The following is a 20,188-nucleotide window of genomic DNA, read 5'->3' as shown; positions in this document are numbered from 1 at the left end:
CACTTCCGGGTCACGTGGCCAGCATGACGAAGCTGCAGCTGGCAAGCCAGCACCAGCGCAGCACACGGAAACACCGTTTACCTTCCCGCTATAAAGCGGTCCCTATTTATCTACTTGCTCTTAAGAGTGCTTTCGAACTGCTAGGTGGGCAGGAGCTGGGACCGAACGACGGGAGCTCACCCCGCCGCGGGGATTCGAACCGCCGACCATACAATCGGCAAGTCCTAGGCACTGAGGTTTTACCCACAGCGCCATCCGCGTCCCCAAGACTATAGACTAAGAGTAGATTAAAACTTGAATCAACTTTCTGATCATCTGGCATGTCTAAGGAAAAATGTTTAAGCTGAAAAGAAAACAGTGACAGCATCACCTGCCTGATGACCAACATTGCCGCATGCTTGAAGCCAGACAGCAGCATCAGGGGTTGCAGGCAGGAGTATTCCAGGCTGAAGAACTTGTGCTAATGCCCGGCTAGCTCAGTCGGTAGAGCATGGGGCTCTTAATATCAAGGTTGTGGGTTCGAGCCCCAAGTTGAGCGCGCTCTTTTGCCCATTGGTTAATTAAAAAGAAGGAGGTTTGTTTTGGCAGCTCATGTGACAGGCAGGCAGGCCCAGCGGCGACGAGACGGGAAGCAGGAGGAGCCACCGCCGAAGACTACAAAACCCAGCATGCCCGGGGAGAGGAGGAAGAGCCGGGTGTGGAAAGATCCGTGCGCGCGCATGCGCCGTAGCGGAGGCTCCCCTCCTCTTGCCATAATGCGGCGACGCAGCTGAGGAGCCCCCGCGGGGAGGGGGAGGCGGAGGAGTCGCTTATAAATGGCGCCCAAGCAGGACCCCAAACCCAAATTCCAAGAGGGTGAGCAGCGGCAGGAGGGAGGGTCGAGCCGGGGACGGAGGGGGCGCCCTGCCGGAGACCCCCAACCACGGACCTCCAACCGCGAAGGGCGGGGGAGAGGGAGAGGAGGGGGCGCCCAGAGCCGGGCGGGGGGCGGCGGCGGCAGCCGCTCTGCCTCCCCCTCCCCACCCCAGGCAGGCAGGCAGTGCATGCACAGGAGCCCGTTTTCCCCGCAGCAAAACGGCCCCTCGGGTTCTTCTCTTTGTCTCCCCCTCCCCACTCCTCAGGAGGGGGGAGAGGGAGCCTGTAGGGGGTGTTTCCCCCCTCCCCTGTCTGCGTCTTGCGGCTCAGTTCCTCTGAGGAAGACCCTGTTTGCTGGGTCAGGCCGAGGAGAATGAGCCAAACACACACACCTGAATTTGTCTTTCATTGCGTACTAGTCATAATGGCTACTAGCCACGACGGCTATATCCCCCCCCCCCCAGGAGGCAGTGATGCTCCTGGATCCCTGGGGCAGGGAGAGCTGCTTCTGGCCTGTTGGGGGTCCTGCTGCCTTCAAGGCTTCCTACTAGGGGCACCTGGTTGGCCGCTGTGAGAGGAGGGTGGTGGGCTAGGTGGTGGACCCCCTTTGGGCAGTTGGCCCAGCTGCAGCAGCCAGACTCTCCTCTTTCTGCCTGCAAATGCCCTCATCCTGCTCAGAGGCTTTCAGCCTCTCCTGTGGGCACCAGAGCTCCGTTGCGTGGCCTGGCACAATAGTTGCTAGCCCAGGCTTTGTGCATGTGGGTTGAGCACAGGTGGGCATATGACGCTTTGTCTCCTGTGCCATCTCTTGGTGTGGGACAGGATCAGTTCCTCTGGCATTCTCTGTGGTAGGCCCTGGAGTCTTAATTAGCCTTATGCTCTTAATTAGCAAAAACCCTTAATTAGCAATGCTCAAATAAGTCTTCCTCTTAGCTTATAGGGAGGCAGATTGCTACTTGACGGTTTGGTACTGTGCATTTCAACATGAAAATGAGGACATCCATGTGTGCGCGCACACACACACACACAGAGGGCGGCGTTGGCGTCCTGTGCAATCCAAATCTCTGATGAGGAAGTTGCATTGCTTCAACGGCACAGATGAAAAATCCTCTGATTTTTCTGTGTGTCTTATCGTTCAACTTTGAAAGCAAAAATATGTTGCCTTGGAAGCCCTTTTTGCACTCGTCAACAGAAACACCAGCTTTTGAACATGTGTGTTTACTTGGGTTGGTGGATGGGAAGTCCAGTTTGAGCAAAATGGCGGTTCAGCTCTGCGTACCTTGGCCAAAGGTCTTACGAGGAGCTGAAATATGAACATTAATGGATCCTTGCATCTTCATTTCAGTGCGATGATGATATTATTCAGTGTTTGTGTGGTGCGTGTGCGTCTAGGCCTGCTTTTCCTACTAAATGGAAATTTTCTCACAGGTGAACGGGTGCTGTGTTTCCATGGACCTCTTCTTTACGAAGCAAAGGTATGTTGGCTGTAGTTTGCTGTGGCAGACGACGTTAACCCACCCACGGCAGTGCTGGATTTAAGGGGTGGTGGTGGGGGACGCGTGCGCTGTGCAAAACAAAACAAAAAAACCTGCTCTGGGGCTCCAGAGCCAAAGGGCCTGATTCACATACCGTGCTTTCCTCTGCCAGCATTCTCGCACAGAAGCAAGCCTGTGCAAACACAGCAGCCACAAGCAGCCCGGCTCCCTTTCTCTGGTCCGCTCCATCCTGCCTTCCTTTTGAAGTCCTTCTGCAGTACTGATGGTATCGTATTCCTCATGCTAAGAGAGGCAGCCTGTGTGGCGAGTGACTGGGGACATTGTGCCCTCTGGGCAGCCACCGTGTCCCCAGCTGCAAGGAGCAGGATGGGCTCGCACTTTGCATGCTGGGAAACTCCCAGAACATCTTGCCACAGCAAGGGACCCGATTTGGCTGGGGCAATTAAATACCCTGTAGGCTGCCTAAGAACTGTTAATCTGGCCCAAAGTGGCATAAATGTCTCTGAATTGCATGTGGACTTGCTAAGTTGTTGACAGACTTTCTTCTTCCTCCTTCTAGTGTGTAAAGGTTGCTATAAAGGACAAACAGGTGAAATACTTCATACATTACAGTGGTTGGAATAAGAAGTGAGTATTTATTTTTAAGTAACGATAACAAAAAAACACTATTTGATAGGAGGTATATATCCTACTTTTTCTCCAAAATGGAGCACAGGATGACTTGTGACAATGGCAATCAAATAGCCACATCATAACAAAACCATTATTAAAACCAAAAAAATCAATCTACAATGAACAGCAATGCTTAAAGTTCTTTCATTTCTCTGGCAAACTAATGTTTAAGGTCAGAAAGTTGGGGCAGCACAAAATATGTGCAGCATCTTTGCAGGATTTCACCCCTGGCATTTCCAGCCAAAGCAGATGGCAGCCTGTCCTCAGTCATCCTTCGGGCTAGGCCGCCGAAACACACTATGTGTGTAGCTGCTCCTGAGGGTGTTTTGATAACTACAGTTAGTTCAGGGATATGGCTTCTAGATGAGCAACTGAGGTCAGCTGTTGTGATGCCAGCGTTTCACCAACACGACCAGCTCCCTGTCAATTATTTCTGGGCCCAGCTCAAAGTGCTGGTTTTGATTTTTAAGACCCATTATGGCTTAGGGCCAGGATACCTGGAAAATTGTATGGGTTCACATATACTTGCCAATACATTGAGATCTGCAGAAGAGGCTCTTCTCTAGGTTTTTCTGACATATTGTGGTTTCAGGGGAAAGGGCTTCTCTGTGGTGGTGACTTTAGAATGCTTTTCCCAGAGAGGAATATCTGGCACCTGCTTTGGTATCTTTTTGGTGCCATTCAGATACCGATTTTATTTTCCTAAGCTTTTTTAATTCAGTTGATCTGTTTTATTCACACACACATTTTGTTTAGCTTTCTTATGTGTTTATATTTTTGTGTATTGATTATTTTATTGCAACAATCTCAGATGTGCTTGAAGTTTCAAGATTAATGAAATAATAGTGTTGAACCCATAAGTCAACCTTGTCCACTCACTGCCACAATCGTGAGGCTTTTGAGCAAAAAAACCCAGGCAGCACAGCTTTGTGAATTATTGAAGGCTCTTTGCTCTTCACCTCTTGTTGGAGAAACAGTTACAGGTGGTGTGAGTCAGAATGTGAAATGGGGATTTCTCCTAAGTCTCTAATTGCATTCATTCATATCCGCTTTCCCCATTCTGGCATCCTCCAGATGTTTCAGACTACAACTCCCCATCAGCCCAGGCAGCATGACTGTATGACGCTAGGGCTGGCTGGCCCTGACGGGAGCTAAAGTTCTAAACATTTGGGTGGCACCAGGACAGGGAAAAGATGAATTACATGCTAAGTAGCGATTATGGTTCCTGCTGCAGACATTGATAATTTACCAGAAAGGAGAAAAGGGAATAAAAAGAAACCACTGTCTAAATTCAAGCAGTGTCCCAAGTTTAACTAGTTATTCTATGGAAATATTAACTGAAATTTCCTAAGTTAAAGGCTACTCCCCTCTCTGCCAGGTTTAAGCTGATACAAAAAAGGAGTCTTCATCTGCCCACAGATTACAGGGCACCCTCCTGCTTTCCTCCCATGTGGTGCTCTCCCAGCAGTGTGGGCCACAATCAAGGCATCCGAATACACCCTCTCTTTTTACTCTAATCTAACAGTCCTTCCTGAAGGCTGCTATCTGCTATCTATTCTCAGCCACTCCACACACTCCCAAGGTGGTTGTGGGGAAAGGGAGTAACTTACGTGTCCTCCCTCTCTAAGCTCCCACTAGAATAAAGCCTGTGCCTGCCTCAAAAGGCCTGCTGTACCATAGCAAGGTTTTTGTGGCCTGCAAGAAGTGACAGCGGATTAGGCAGGAAAGGCACAGTGGAAGTCCTGGCAGGTTTCAGTGTCCTGATCGGTGGCAACAGAGTGATTGAAAAGGTGTGTGTGTGTGTGTGTGTGTGTGTGTGTGAGAGAGAGAGAGAGAGAGAGAGAGAGAGAAAACCCCACAGAATAAGCTGCAAATTGATCAGTAGTAATAGGTGGGGATGGTAAACCATGAGGTTATAATCCTGTCGCCTAATCAGAAAGCGTCCCCAAACTTTCTCCAGGAATGTAGTTTTCAGCTAACTTTAAAGTGCTTCTTAACGAAAACAACAACAGCTAGAACAATGATTCTTTTTTCTACAGGAATTGATTAAATACCTGGATTCCGAAACTTAGGAGAAATCTACCCACTTGTGCCTGTAACCCTGTGTTAGGCAGGGCTGCAAGTCGGAAAAGCAAAGTTTTTATAAATATCTGTCTATAAATATTTTTTAAATAAATGGATAAAGTTCATTGGTTTTCTGTGAAGCCACTGAATTAACAGCTAGGTGGTGGGCTTCTTGTTATGTAGCCCCTGAAAACTCTTCCCTTCCCTTGCAGCTGGGATGAATGGGTTCCAGAAAGCAGAGTGCTCAAATACGTGGACACCAATCTGCAAAAGCAGAAAGAACTTCAAAAGGCCAATCAGTGAGTATTACCTAGTAATGGAGGAACTAAGCCAGGCCAGTGTATAATAAGTGGTTGGGGTTTTTTTACAGGGGTGTCTGTATTCTTGTGTAAGAAAGGTGTGGGGAACCTTTGGCCTTTGCAATATAACACAAACTTAAAACGGCAAACCTTTTTACAAGATGAATACATTATTGCCTCTGCCAAAAGGGAAAGGGGTGTGCCCCCAGAGAGAGCAGAGAAAGCAGCAGTAAATTCTTGGGGAGCTGCTTCTCCTTGCAGGCTGGGATGCGAAGGGCAGGACAAATGGGAAAAACAGCCCCTTGAGGGTTCAGCAAAGTTCTCTCCTGCAGCCTGAATATGTATTATATGAATTTTATGTGTGTGTGAATTTTGTAGAACTCACTTCACCTAGTATGGGAGAAGGTGCCCTTCTCTCTCATTGCTCAAGCAGGAGAGCTCTTTGCAGCTATAATCTACTTACCCCCAAATTGCTTTAGACATACACTATGAAATGCCTTCTGTGTTGTCCTGAACTACGTACTGCATGGAGCTCACATTCTGTGCAGGTATATATAAACATATAACACTGTTGGAAAAAATTGCAGCATGGGCACTGTCAGGGCAAGAGGAATAGACCAGGATGCCACAGTTTCAGTGCAATACTTAGGGACATCCCAATGTTAAATTTTAACTGGTTGCACTGGCAGTTAAGAATAGCAAGATAGGTAGGGCTTCTGTTGCAGAGATACTTCTGTGCTATGGAGGCATAGAGATGCCTCTAATTAAGTCCTGTTTTGATGACTCTTTTTTTCAAAGGGAACAGTATGCAGAAGGAAAGATGAGAGGGGCCGCACCAGGGAAAAAAACGTCCGGACTCCAGCAGAAAAATGTTGAAGTGTAAGAAACTATTTTGTCTGCTTTATTCTTTTTTAATTTAAAGGCTTTCCCTCACAATCTTTTGGCCTTGAAGATCTTAGCAAGCATATTTCCAAAGCTTAAAACTGTACTGTTGGTACATGTGGAATGTTGCTTTGGAAAATGTAACCTTAGTGCTGAGGAAGCTGCTTTCCAATGAAGAACCGTGATGGGAAATGAGCTTGCCACCATTTCCAAGAGGCTGGGCTTTGAATGGTCCAATAGGCGTTCTTTAGGCAGTCATGGCTTCTACAGTATTGTAGGGGTTTTTGAGCCCAGCTCTTTCCCTTACTGTTGAGCAGTCTTAAGTGAGCAGGTGGCGAGATTTCGAAGGAAACTAGCCTTGTCCTTCTCAGGAGGGGGGCCTGCTGACTTCTCTGAGTGTCCTCTGAGAAAATAACGCCAATGATCTGCGTAAGCCTGGGCTCAACCTTGTGTTGCTTCCATGGATGGATGAATAGTGTACATAACAGAGCCCAGATATGACAAAATAGCATTCAAGGTAGGAGGAAGATGTCAGCCCCGGTTGGCTTCCCACCCTCCAGACACTTGTTGAATGGGGCTGTAACTTCCTCTAAAAGCTGTCTTGCCTTTTCCAGCTGAACTGAAGTGCATTCTCTTAAAGGTTCCATGTGTCGGGTCTGACACTCTCTCCTTAACTCAACCCCCATTGTGCCTAGATTTTTCAGACGAGATGGAGCGCATACAGTTTGCGGTTTGGAGACCCCTGCAATATCGACGCGGTGAGTTAAGGATGGATTGTCACGCCAGGATCTTCATCCTGAAATCCAGATTTCCTTGCTTTGTGTAGATTTATAAGTTTCTCTCTCTCTGAAAAATGATGTATAGGCATATTATGTAAGTACAGTGGTACCTCGGTCTACAAACTTAATTTGGTACGGAAGTCCATTCTTAAACCAAAGCGTTCCCCACTGGGGCCTCCTGCTGCTGGTGCCCTTCCACTGTTCGTCTTCCGAGGTAAAATTTGCTAGCCGGAACACCTACTTCCAGTTTTGCGGAGTTCGTTGCCCGAATAGTTTGTTAACAGGACTGTTTGTAGACTGAGGTACCACTGTAATGGAATATCCTCCCTTGAGATAGCTGGTAGAATAACAATTTATGCAGTTCTTAATGCATCAGACTTTCTTGAAGGTGTTCTTCATGATAAAAAACCCACCACCATCTCGGTTGATTGCTCCTTTTTGTACTTCCTCTGGTCACTCGTGATGTGTGGATTGGATTTTCAGATGCTGCATACGGATATTCCACTTAATAATAAATTTATATACCGCCCTTCATCCAAGGATCATAGGATTTATAGTATAAAAATATGAAAATACATAACATAGTATTGTTATTATAAGAAACAAAAGAATGACTCCCCGCCCCCATTTAAAAGGCCATAGATTGTTTAATTAGCGAAAGGCCTGGGAGAAGAGGAATGTTCTTGCCTGGTGCCTAAACATATGTATTGAAGGTGCCAGGCGAGCCTCCCTGGGGAGAGCATTTCACAAACAGGCAGACACAGCAGAAAAGGCCTGTTTTCCTGTTGCCACCCTCCAGACCTCTTGTGGTGGAGGCACCCAAAGAGGAGCCTCAGATGATGATCACAAGATCTGGGTCGGTGCTTATGGGTGGAGGTGGTCCTTGAGATATTGTGTTCCTGAGCTGTTTAAGGCTTCATAGACCAAGCTAGCACTTTGAATTGGGCCCAGAAACTAATTGGCAGGCAATGCAGTTGGGCCAGGGTTGTAGTTATATGCTCAGTCTGTCTTGCCCCAGTGAGCTACCTAGCTGCTGAATTCTGCACTATCTAAGGTCTCTGAACTGTCTTCAGAGGAAGCCCCATGTGTAACAGACTGCAGTGATCTAACCTTTTCAGATGTTGATGAGAATTGTAGCTGTGCTCTTTTATAAATCATGAAGGCAGGTGGTTGGCTGGTCTGCCATGCTTCCAGCTATTAGGGTGGGGCGAAAGAGGCTGCTTCTACACCTTATTTTTTTTAAAGGCAGTGTACATTTCTGGTGTGCCTTTGCAGCTGCAGGTATGGCTGGTCATGGGGGAAGCATACTAGCTTTGCGGAAAATGTAAAGCACGTAGCTCTTCCTTTATTTTATCAAATGCTGGGAAAGCAGCTTCTACATATGCCAGATCCTGTCTTTTCCGTATTAGGCCTAAGCACCTTGAATTATCCTGCGTGGATGACGTTCCTTTCAACACTGGGCCTTGCGCTTTGTGGCTTGATCAGTCCCTTACAGATCAAGTGATTGGGCTTAGAAGAAGGAACTTTTTTGAAAAAAAGTGCTGGTGTTATACTTGCTTTGCATGTGGAATAACAGTGTCTCTTTTCCCTTTGGCAGGAAGACCAAAAAGAACAAACAGAAAAGTAAGAGCATCTCTTTTGAGTTGCCCACTCTTATCTAGCATGACGTTCTTCTAGATTTTCAGTGTTTTGACAACATTTCTGCCCAGGCCCCACCTTACTTTTGTAAGAGCAAAAAGGGTTAAGGAAAAGATGGCCCTCCCAGTGTGTTGGCTCCAAAATTGAAGCTCCTAGAATCTGGCAGCAGCAGCAGTACTTCCAATTAGTTACTGTTGTTATTTTGATGCAGTAATTTATTCAAAGCTGTCCACTCTACGAACAAGCATTAAAAGGCAGCCCTACTATAATGCACATCTTGCTAGAACTTGAAAAATTGTTATATTGGTATCTTGAAAAAAATAAAAGGGGAAGGGGAAAAAAGCAGTTAATTGCATTGGGTGATAAAAACTACTTTAATCAGGTGGCAGCCCTATAAGTCTTAGTTTGAGTTTTGATCAGCTACCAGATTAGATCTGCATGTCTAGACTATTGAATATGGCCTGCCCTGAATGAAACAAGTTACTTTTTTATTTTTAATTTTTAAAAAGGTTTTGCTTGAAGCAGGGGTTTTCCCTCATACATAAGAGAGGGAAAGTCTTTTTTATTGCCTGCTAGTATTAAAAGTTTTAATGTAACACTTCTTAAAAAGCATTGCCCAATCAATTGGATGCATCTTTAAGTCAATCAAAAAGTTTGTAATCAGTTCAATTAACTCAAGACATTGGAGCTACCCCCGAAGCAGTTCTTAGCAATGCTGAGCAACTTAAAAAAAGGGGTTTGCATCCGGGATCCCAGTGACTATTTTAAAGGGGCTGCCACAACATTGGGGTGCAGTGTGTGTGTGTCTGTCTGATTTCTGGTTCTGTCCAGTAGACCCCTTCCGCGAGTGTGTGTTGTGTGTGAACTGCCACCTGTGTAAAACGTTTAGCTAAAACCACAACAGTGATTCCCTTGCCTGTTTGTGTAGCTCCTGGAATCGGTGAAGGCAGCAGCACTAATGAAAACCCTCAGCCTCCCAGGAAGAAAAGGGCTCGTGTAGATCCCACTGTTGAAAGTGTAAGTATTTTGGACTGTCCGGGACTCTAGGTAGAGTTCCCCTTGTTGGGTTGCAGTCATTACACAGTTTGCAAGTCTTTAAAAAGAAAGAATATCCAAGATGTTTTGGATCCATCTCAGCCTTTGGGCAACTTCACAAGGAAGGGGGATAGATGGCAATAATATATTTATCCCCCCAAATCCCTTACTTCAGCCACGCAAGTCGCTCTGCGTGGGATTTCTTTTGCCCTTGATCTGAAAGCTGCAGTTAGTGCAGAATGCTGCAGCACGATTGCTGACATGAGTGAGGCCTTGTCTGCATATAACACTTGTGCTCAGAGACCTGCACTGGTTGCCAATTTACTACGAGGCCAAGTTCAAGGTGTTACTATTAGTGTACAGAGCCCTTAACAACTTGGGACCAATTTATCAGCAATATCTCCGTACAGCATATACGCCCAATTTACTGCTTCGATCAGTGGAACTGCTGTTGTTACAGGTGCCACATAATACATGTTCCACATTTGTAAAAACTCTTTTAGTGCGGCAGGACTTACACTTTGGAACTCCCTGCCAATTGACACTAGGCTGGTGCCTTCACTGGACTGTTTCAACGCATGTTAAAAACATTTTTGCTTAGACAACCCTACACAGATAAGCTGAATGCTTGTGTGAATTTTAGTCTGCTTTTCGTCAATTGTTATTTTAACTTTGCAAAAGCCTTAAATTATTGCTGCTAATTCTTCTTGATTGTTTTATATTTTTGTAAACTGCTTTGATACGTGGTTTATTTTCTTTTTTACAATCAAGAAATGTATAAATGTTATGAAACAAATAAGAAACGCAGCTTGTGGGAATACGTGAATGCTTATATCGAGTGGCAATGAACATATTTTGCGGCTCCTTGAAACTTTGTAAGTGTCTTCATGGAACCACAAGAAACACTTGGCAGCCCTCCATATAGGGCTGGCAATAGACAACTGAGGTTTTTTTCCTTGCGCAGGCTTCTGAATGGTTGTCTCCTGCCGTCACAGTGCCAAGGTCTGTTCTCAGTTCCTTGGATCTTGCTAGTGAGGACATCTCTGAATACAGAGGTGCAATATTGTTAAATTCACTGATACACTGTACATTTTCTGAGCCCCAATACACAACAATGTGCTTTGCTTGGTGCCAGTATCCGAATGCAGGTCTTGTGTCTTTTATTCTTCAGGAGGAGACTTTTATGAACAGGGTTGAAGTCAAGGTAAAAATACCCGAGGAGCTGAAACCGTGGCTTGTGGACGACTGGGATTTGATCACCCGGCAAAAGCAGGTAACTCTGAAATTGTGTTACTAAATGGACTGCTTATTTTTAAGCACCTGCAGTAACCTGAGTTGGTTGTTACGTAATGTGATATTACTGTTTGTTTGCAAGCTGCCTTTCAGCCAAAAAGACTCCCAAGACTAAATCAACACATAAAAATACAATAATGCAAGTACAATTGATAGACTTTCAAAACGTTTCAGCAGTATTACAAACTAAATACATCCATGCACCTTCCAAAAAGGCAAAGAACATTCCCTACAAAAATGTTAAGAGAAGGCAAGAATACTTAAGAAGCATAGCTGTCAACTTTTCCCTTTTCTTGCAAGGAATCCTATTCGGAATAAGGAAATTTCCCTTAAAAAAAGGGAAACGTTGACAGCTATGTAAGAAGCAACTTTGCTTTACAAGGTCCCAGGCAGCGGGTTGGGGGAAGGCAGGTGGAAAACCTGGTGGCCCTTGATGGCTCCCGCAGATTATACTTCTAAAAACCATAGTGGGGTTTTCCCTTGTAGGCTAGTTAGCTACTTTCAGCCTTGCCGTCTTGTGGTTGCAAAGGAGGTGCAAGTTTCTTCCAATTTGAAAGAAGAGGTTCCATGGAGTTACACCTCTCTCCTGGCTCCAGTCTTTTTTGTTCTGGCTTAGGTGCCTCTCACTTTCTTCCGTAGCTCTTCTACCTTCCTGCCAAGAAGAACGTTGACTCCATTTTGGAGGACTACGCAAACTACAAGAAGTCGCGAGGGAACACCGATAACAAGTGAGGAGGGGGTGGTTGTGGGGGCGCATCAGAAGGGCCCATTGTGGAGTATCTCTAACCAAAAGTATTGGTCCTTTGATATGAGGAGGCTGACCTCAAACTCTTTGTTTGTTTATTTATTACATTTTTATACCCTCTTTTCTTCCAAGGAGCCCAAGGTGGTATGTATGGTTCTACTTGCTGCTCCCCCTCCATTTAATTCCCACAACAATCATGTGGCTGGCTCAAAGGCACCCAGTGAGCTTCATGTCTGAGTGGGGGATTCGAACCCTGCTCTTACAGGTCCTAGTTTGATACCCAACCATTTTGCCACACTGGCTCTATTTGAATGAGACATGTATGTGCTGCACAGCTGTTCAAAGCAGCTTAGTGTGTTTATATTTCTTTTCCTTGTTCTATCTTGAATACCCCCTTCCAGTCCTGCAGGAAGGTTGGCTCAAATTCAGCAGGAGGGTTTGGGGGGTTTTTTTGCAGTCATGCCTCAAGTAATCTTACAACCCAATTCAGTAGTTCTCTTCTCCTCCAGCCCTGTTTGAGGTAAAGTATTTGGGGGCTTGCTTTGTGTGAACTTGGAGGAAGAGGGTGCCAGGAAGCGACTCTGGTCAATTGACCCATTGAACACCTGACTCCATTTATCCACAAAGGGATTTTATAGAGTTTACCCTACTGTAATATCCTGAAACATTTCCTGGAGCATTCCGGGACACAACTGAATTTGTAACACTCTGAGGCCATCCGAACAAGCTTTCTCTGCCGTGCTGAAGAGGCCGACTGGATCCAACCCAGCCTTGATCTGGCAATAGCCCAATCATGGCAAAAGCTTGGTAATACACCATTCTCAGTGTCACCAGAATCCTGCTTTGAGCAAAAAAGTTAGTCCAGAATGTGACTGCCCAGTTTCAAGGTTGCCGTGAAGGCCGGGAGGCTGTGACAGTCAAGGCAGCTTCCTTAGGGGTATTGAAGCCCCCTACCGTAAGAAAATATAATTTGCGCAGTGTTGAAAAAAATTCTAGGCGCTCTTTAATTTTTTAAAAAGCAATAGCCCTGCCTGCATGCTCATTCTTTTATGCATACACTTACAGATGTCCCCCACAAACAGCTTAATGCCAAGACAGGCTTCTGATACACAAAAGGGGATGGGATGATGTCCATTCCTGAAGGTCTGTAGCTTGGTTCCCACAGGCATCTGGTTGGCCACTGTGAGAACAGGATGCTGGGGAACAGCAAGCTTTCCTTAAGTTCTTATGCAAAGGCCAGCCTGGGAGCAGAGCAGATAACACCAGGGGGTGGAGAATATCTGTGGCCCTCCAGATGTTGTTAGGCTTCAGCTGCCAGCACAGCCAGGGATGGTGGGAATTGGAGGTTCCCAGCTGCTGAGAACACACTGCAGATGTGCACAGATGGAGGTCAGCAGGAAATGAGGTGACAGCTAGAATTCCCAGAGCAGGAGGGTTTGTTGGCCTTGTCCATTTCCACCCCCCACCCCCTTTGGAACGCCCTCCCTTCAGATGTCAATGAGATAAAGAACTACACAACTTTTAGAAGACATCTGCAGGCAGCCCTGTATTGGGAAGTTTTTAATGTTTGATGTTTTATTGTGTTTTTATATATGCCGCCCGGAGAGATGGGTGGGGTATAAATGAAATAGCAATAATAATTAATAATGAATTATTGTTCTGGCTGTTGCTGACCCTGCATTTTTCTTGCTGTGCACCAGAGAATATGCTGTTAATGAAGTCGTGGCAGGCATCAAAGAGTACTTCAACGTCATGCTGGGCACTCAGCTGCTCTATAAATTTGAGAGGCCGCAGTACGCAGAAATCTTAGCGGATCACCCTGATGCACCAATGTCACAGGTGTACGGAGCTCCCCACCTCCTGCGGCTGTTTGGTATGTACATTGTTTGTGGGACACAAAAGGCTTTGCACAACCTGATAACCGTTGCTTTGGACTACGACTCCCACCAGTCCTGGCCAGCATGCTGAGACCTGATGGGAGCACAGTCATGCTGCCTGAGGTTTCTGGGAGCTGTAGTTCAAAACGTTTGGAGCGCACCAGGTTGCAAAGTCTGGCATGAAAGATACATTTTACAAATGTGGCTGCAGCACTTTTATGAGGAGGCTGTTCTTTTAAATGCCGGTGGAAGCCGCTTCTTAGCTGACAAACGAGGCCAGTATGCATGTCCTGTTCCTTCACAGGTGCAGCATTCATGTTGTTTTTGAAACCATCATAAAGTTGCACAAAGCAATTTATTGAATCGGGGAAAATTATAACAGACATAAGAATTATGTTGGGGGAAATTGAGAGTTGAACACAAAGAGCTATTGGAGGCCCAGGGTGTAGGGTGGCCTCACTGCAGAAGTTCATGTGAGTGAGCATGTGGTGTGATTTCCTCATAAATGAGGCCTTGGGAGCTGCATTGCTCTCCTTTGGGTGGAAGCCTCCAGCCCCAAGATACGAAATACCTTTGCTGCCTGTAATCATTTCTAGTACTGTGGGCAGTGTAGGATGAGTTGCAGAAGATTCAGTGAGGTCCCCATCCTGGTGCATCATTCTATTAGACCAGTGGTTCTCAAACTTTGGGGAGCTGCTGCCCGCTTGGTTCCATAAACTCACCCCCAGTGCCCCCTGCCCTATAAAAAGCATTGCTCAGGATAGCAGTTTGCAAGACCCACTAAGGAGGATAACACAAACAAATTTAAAACAGTGACTGTGTATTTTTTCAATATCCAATTGAAACTATTTAGTTTAATTCAACTAAATGGATGAACATGATCCACTGATACCAGCTTTTCAAAGCCTGGCAGCCACTTACACCTCCAGCACCCGCTTGCCTCTAAGCACCCCTCTAGATAATGTCACCACCCCCGGAGGGTGGTACCAGCCACTGTGCTAGACAAAACTGCCCAGGCTATATTGGGGGTTAGCAGCACCTACTAAGTGGACCTTTCATAACCCTCAGTTCCCCTCAGTGCTACTCTTCAATGTGTTCCAAAATGCTTCCTCACTTGTTTCTGACCCAGGAGGCTTTCCAGGCATCCCTGAAACTTCATCTCTGCCTTAGGATCACTAATGTGTCGCTTTCAAAAGGCAGCTGCAGTCATGACCTGTATGATGTGATGGCTGGACAACTCAACTGGAAATAGAGCGGGTGAATTTTATGAATTGTGCAAATGCTTCCCTTAACGTTGTCTTCCCCCTTGTCCTTAAATTACCGTCTGAACAGTCCGGATCGGAGCCATGCTCGCTTACACGCCCTTGGACGAGAAGAGTCTGGCCTTGCTGTTGAACTACTTGCACGATTTTCTAAAGTATGTACAATGGATCGCGCTTGATATCTGCCGAGTTGAGAGAGGCACCTTGGTCCTTGTGAGAGCTTGTGTTTCGTGCAAAGATGTTTGCATGGGGGTTGTGGGCACCTCCAGGGCTCTTCTTCCCTCTAGCGTGATACCAGGAACTGTGCTTTTATCTCTTGGCAAGCTGAAATTTTGATGGATGATGGGACAGGATTAGAAATCCTCTTCCGTGGTCTCTTAGTCCCATGGATTTCCTTAGAGAAGTGTGGCATTTTTTTCAGGCTTTTGAGAGGTAGCATAGATACAGCAAGCCCTTAATGGGCCAGATCTCAAAGGATCCACTCCAGTGATCTGACCTAATCTACTGCTGTGCCACAAACTTTTGCTGCTAACACAAGCCCCCTTGTTTTTGCTGCAGCAGGCAGTGAGCCCTCTGGGAATTCCTGTTATTATTATTATTATTATTTGTATCCCACCTGCCCTCCAAGGAGCTTACGTAGTTCTCACGCTTCCCATTTTATACTGACAACAACCCTGTGAGGTAGGTTAGGTTGAGAGTAAGTGACCAGCCCAAGGTCACCCAGTGAGCTTCATGGTGGAGTGGGGATTTGAACTCTGGTCTCCCAGATCCTAATCTGGCACACTAACATACTGGCTAGGATTTGCTTTGCCTTCTGTCTAAAGTCATAACATAATCCTGCTACTTAATATGGGCAGGTGAAAATGTTTTCTCCCACAAGTGGGGAGAAAAAGAGATCATTAAATATGCAAAAACAAAGTTTTTGGAGAGGAGGTGATGACAGCATCCTTCTCTCTGAAATACTATATTTCTGTGTGAGTTAGTCTGAAGTGGTACCTGTGTAGGTGCCGAGGTTTCTGTCTGCCTGGGTGAGCAGTTGAGCTTCCCTTTCTTCCTTGCTTAAAGGCACAGCCCAGGGGTGTTCTGGCTGTCTGTCCTAGTTCTGCAAAATAGTGCAAGAGGGGGCTTGTGGGGCTGAGGGGGAAGCATGTGATGGAGCTGTGAGCTGGGTTTGTATGCCTGTCTCTACACATTCCTTGCAAATCCAAGCTAACACAATAACACCAAGATTGGACACTGTTGTGGATTTTCTTAAATCAACCACACCCAGTTGTGATGTCTGAGATGGCTTGGTCAGAACAACACAGCAGTGGAGTCCACAGGCCTATAAATTAAACAGGCTTATGTAGAGGCATTCCCTCACTTTAGCTTTACACATGTGTAGAGTGTTATAGTCGGGTGATGACTAAGCAATGGCCTTATGAGACAGAGCAAAAGTGACATCCACAACAAGAACTGAGGAGGAACAGGGCCAAAGAAACATCTATCAGTGTTAGGAGGTTCCTTCACACATCTTCAGACAGCTTGACTCTTTTGCAACATCCTCTCCCCAAACCCATCCGTCTGCCAGCATTTTACCATATTTTTCCATTTTTTAAACCCAAAATTAAGAAATTAAGTTTTTTAGCTTTTTTTGGGGGGTGGGGGAGGTCACTTCCACCAATTGCTCACCCGTCTGCCCGCCACTGCCAATCGCTTCCCACAGCCACTGCAAATTGCACACCTTGCTGCAGCCGCCAATTGTCTGCCCATTCGCCGCCACCAACAGCCCACCTGCCCACTTGCCGCAACCGCCAATCGCCTGCCTGCCTGCCTCGCCACAGCCGCCAATCACCTGCCCAGTTGCCACAGCCAATCGCCAGCAGACCTTGCCGCAGTCGCCAATCACCCGACCAATCGCCGCTGCCAATCTCCTGCTTGCTGCTGCCGTTAATTGCACGTCCCCCCCCCCCTCTGCATTCACTATCCGTGTATAAGACGACACCCAATTTTTGCTTTTTTTTTAAAGCAAAAAGTGTTGTCTTATACACGGGAAAATACGGTATTTGTATGGCGCTTTCCTACAACAGTAAATATAACAACATGCAAAACAACATTTCAGTACTATAATATTACATTAATAACACCCAACAACAAAAATAACAAGGGAGTTTGACAGTTTCACCTTGGTCCTAGAAGCTCTTCTATTGCACAGCTTTTTATAAGGCTTCCAAAGACTGGGTGGGGCAGCTGGGGCACCCTTTTAACGCTTCCTTTCACTGCCCATACATCTTAGGCTATCAACTAATAAATAAAATATCTCACTAAGCCCAACCTCTTGGCTTCCATGTGAGATTCAAGCCTGTTGCCTTCCCCTTCCTTCCCCGTCCGCAGGTACCTAGCAAAGAACTCTTCCACGCTGTTCAGCGCGAGCGACTATGAAGTTGCACCTCCAGAGTATCATCGGAAAGCTGTGTAAGCTTCTCACACTCATGGTGTGTGCGTGTGCGCGTGTGTATGACTGTATCACTGGAAGGGATCCTTGGGTCTCTGCAGCAGATCTGCCCAGTTCCACGTCTGCTCACGGTCTCCTCTTGCACACGTCTTTCTGCCCAGCTGACATCCGTGTCAAGTGAATAGTGTTTTGTGTCTTCAGATGGAACTGTTGCCGCCCCACGTCCCAAGGTCGCTTTTCCTTCAGACGGATCTCTTTCAAGGGGAGAGCCTTCCGGAGCGTGTCATTGGATTGATTTTGGTGTTGGAATGTGGTGCTGGAAATGTGACGAAACGTTTCATAGTCTTGAGCCTCCTGCATGCTTTTAGGCCCATTTTCCCCCCTTGAAACCAAGCTGATGATGGTTTGATGGTGTGTTGTCTTCCTCTTCCATCCCTCAACCCCTTCAAAACAAGCAAACAAACTCTTGCTTCCAACCGAGTGGGGAGGACCAAACGCAGATGTCTACTTGCAGCTTGGGAGGGGAGGGACAGGGTGGGGAGGGAGTTCATGTGCTTTCTTGGTGTTGGGAGGGTAAAAATGTGTGGGTTTAAGTCTGTGTTCTTTGCCTGCATAGCTGAAGAATTGTGGGGTTAACTTTTGTCTTGGGTTCAAATGCACCTTCTAACATAGGACGGATTTGCCATTGTGTCTCACAAGTTTTCTGAAATGGTTTTTTTTTTTTTTGGTAGGGGATGTTTACAGGTCCCCAAATAAACTTTTCTATTTCAACTGTTAAAAGACGGGTCTGTTTTGCTGCTTGCAAAACCATACACATCTTTAAAATGTGGTTTTATTCCAGCCATGCATATAGTAGAGTCATATAAATGTAGAGTTGGAAAGGATCCCCAGGGCCCCATGTAATGCACTGGGCTGTACATGAGCAAACAGGTTTGGGAAAGAGGCACTTAAGATCACCTAAATGGTAATCTGGGAGCAGGGTGGTGAGAGAGCAATGTGTAAATATTGGGGGTGAGGCTACATTGTGGGAGGTGGCAAGGGCACAAGTAGCAAACAAGTTATCACCTAACACCTTTCCCCAGCCTGCTGCCCTCCAGATGTTTTGGACAGCAAGCCAGCCTATCTGGGACTGATGAGTGTGAGCAGTAGCTGCAGAAGGGGCTTATTGAAAAAGGTGAAAGGCCATGTGAGAAGGGGAGGGAGGGCAGTGAAGCTAACAAGGACTGAAATAATCTGTGTTCTTAAATATAATAATGTTGTTATTATTTATATGCCACCCATCTGACTGGGTTGCTCCAGCCATTCTGGGCGGCTCCCCCCAAAATACTAAAAACACAATAAAACATAAAGCCTTAAGACTTCCCTATACAGGCCTGCCTTCAAATGTCTTCTAAAAGTCAAATAGTTGTTTATTTCATTGACTGGTTTTGTCCTGATTGGCCTTGGACAATGTCGTTTAGAAGTGGATAGTTCTTACAGATTTGGTCACCTGAGAAGGGAGTTTTCTCAGGACCAAGTAGATATGTGGGATAATTAGCTGGGCGTAAGCGTTCTTGCCATGAGTGGAAAATGCAAAGGAGTGGGGTGCAAAAGGAGTTCTTTGTGGGTGGAGGTTCGTACCCATAATTGTCTACTAATAGGTGGCCCATAATGTGTTTAACAGTGGTTTACAGTGCCTCAGGAATGGAGCGTCCTCAGAGCCCAAAGTAAACCCAGTCAGGGTGTACCTTGGGTGGCTGGATTGGGTTAGAGGACAGCTAGACAGAATGGGATGTGTGTTTTCTGCAGATCTTGCACTCTTAGTCTTTCCTCTTAACACCAACTGGAGGTCAGCAAGCACAGGCTGCAACGTTCCTCAGCTTTTTCTCTGCACACTGTCCTGGGCAACTGGAGACTTCAGAGTCCAGGTCCTAAAGGACATAAGAATACAAGAGCAATCTGCTGGATCAGGCTACGAGAGAAAGAGAGAGGGGGTGGGGTGGGAAACGGACTATCCACTTTCTCCACACCATACATAATTTTATAAACTTCTGTCATGTCACCTCTTACAGTGGTACCTCAGGTTACAGACGCTTCAGGTTACATACGCTTCAGGTTAAAGACTCTGCTAACCCAGAAATAGTGCTTCAGGTTAAGAAGTTTGCTTCAGGATGAGAACAGAAATCAGGCTCCGGCGGCGCGGCAGCAGTGGGAGGCCCCATTAGATAAAGTGATGCTTCAGGTTAAGAACAGTTTCAGGTTAAGTACGGACCTCCAGAATGAATTAAGTACTTAACCTGAAGTACCACTGTACAACAGTGACCTTGAGCTCCCAGGAACCAAGATATGGAATATACTCCTGCAAGGGGTCTTTGGATGAAATCCAGTTCTGTTCAGCGGAGCTGTTTCCAGAGCAGAAAAGATTGGTTCCACCCTTTTTGGTTGAAGAGCCTGGTATAACATAACAAAGAAATTATCTAAATAAATAAATTGCAGTTTCACTGGAGAGTGAGATGGCCATGAAATCCGTTGCCTCTTTTCTCCCGTCTCTCACTGGCCCTTTGTCCTCTGGCAGTGCCCTATATAACTGGAACAAAAATAACCCTATTCCTCATTTGTATCCTTCAGATGTTCCTGAAATAGGCATTGCTTGTTGCCTGGACCTGTCTCTGTCTCTCTGGTGGTTGAGGCTAATGGCACTAGAGTTTGGAATGAAAACGTTGGGTTATGGGAGGCTTTGGTGGTACAAAATCCTCTGCAGGTGGACTGGGGGCCTTTATCCCTGTGAAATGGCCTTTTAGCCAGGCTCCCTGCTGCCCAAGGCCATCAGTCAGCCGCTTGACTGGATGGAGATTTGAATCTGGTGCAATGCCCTCTG

At 46.2% G+C, this 20,188-nt stretch overlaps 1 protein-coding gene across 4 annotated transcripts; it reads left to right on the top strand.

Annotated features, from left to right (window-relative positions):
* The first annotated feature begins 699 nt into the window (after positions 1 to 699).
* Positions 700 to 18,111, top strand: MORF4L1 (mortality factor 4 like 1). Of its 4 annotated transcripts, XM_081171274.1 has the most exons (14): positions 700 to 855; positions 2,284 to 2,330; positions 2,911 to 2,978; positions 5,300 to 5,386; positions 6,185 to 6,265; positions 6,964 to 7,026; positions 8,645 to 8,670; positions 9,614 to 9,702; positions 10,892 to 10,993; positions 11,653 to 11,741; positions 13,459 to 13,631; positions 14,968 to 15,052; positions 17,271 to 17,351; positions 17,493 to 18,111. In XM_081171274.1, the coding sequence occupies exons 1-14, from the start codon at positions 816 to 818 to the stop codon at positions 17,494 to 17,496; spliced, it is 1,035 nt and encodes a 344-aa protein (XP_081027400.1). In that variant the 5' UTR covers positions 700 to 815; the 3' UTR covers positions 17,497 to 18,111. The 4 variants fall into 4 exon arrangements, with proteins under 4 accessions (XP_081027400.1, XP_081027399.1, XP_081027402.1 ...); XM_081171273.1 differs by having other exon boundaries at positions 17,271 to 18,111; XM_081171276.1 differs by lacking the exon at positions 2,284 to 2,330 and having other exon boundaries at positions 706 to 855; positions 17,271 to 18,111.
* The last annotated feature ends 2,077 nt before the right edge of the window (positions 18,112 to 20,188 follow it).

The sequence above is a fragment of the Podarcis bocagei genome (assembly GCF_964188305.1).
Source record: "Podarcis bocagei genome assembly, chromosome: 14".
Lineage (NCBI taxonomy): Eukaryota > Metazoa > Chordata > Lepidosauria > Squamata > Lacertidae > Podarcis > Podarcis bocagei.
The sequence above is the reverse complement of the archived record's forward strand: the minus strand, read 5'-3'. Positions and strand labels throughout refer to the sequence as shown.

Coding starts and splice junctions, on each gene's coding strand:
- MORF4L1 (XM_081171274.1), top strand. CDS start 816: ATGGCGCCCAAGCAGGACCCCAAACCCAAATTCCAAGAGG. Junction 7,027..8,644: donor ACCCCTGCAATATCGACGCG/GTGAGTTAAGGA, acceptor TCCCTTTGGCAG/GAAGACCAAAAAGAACAAAC. Junction 8,671..9,613: donor CAAAAAGAACAAACAGAAAA/GTAAGAGCATCT, acceptor CTGTTTGTGTAG/CTCCTGGAATCGGTGAAGGC.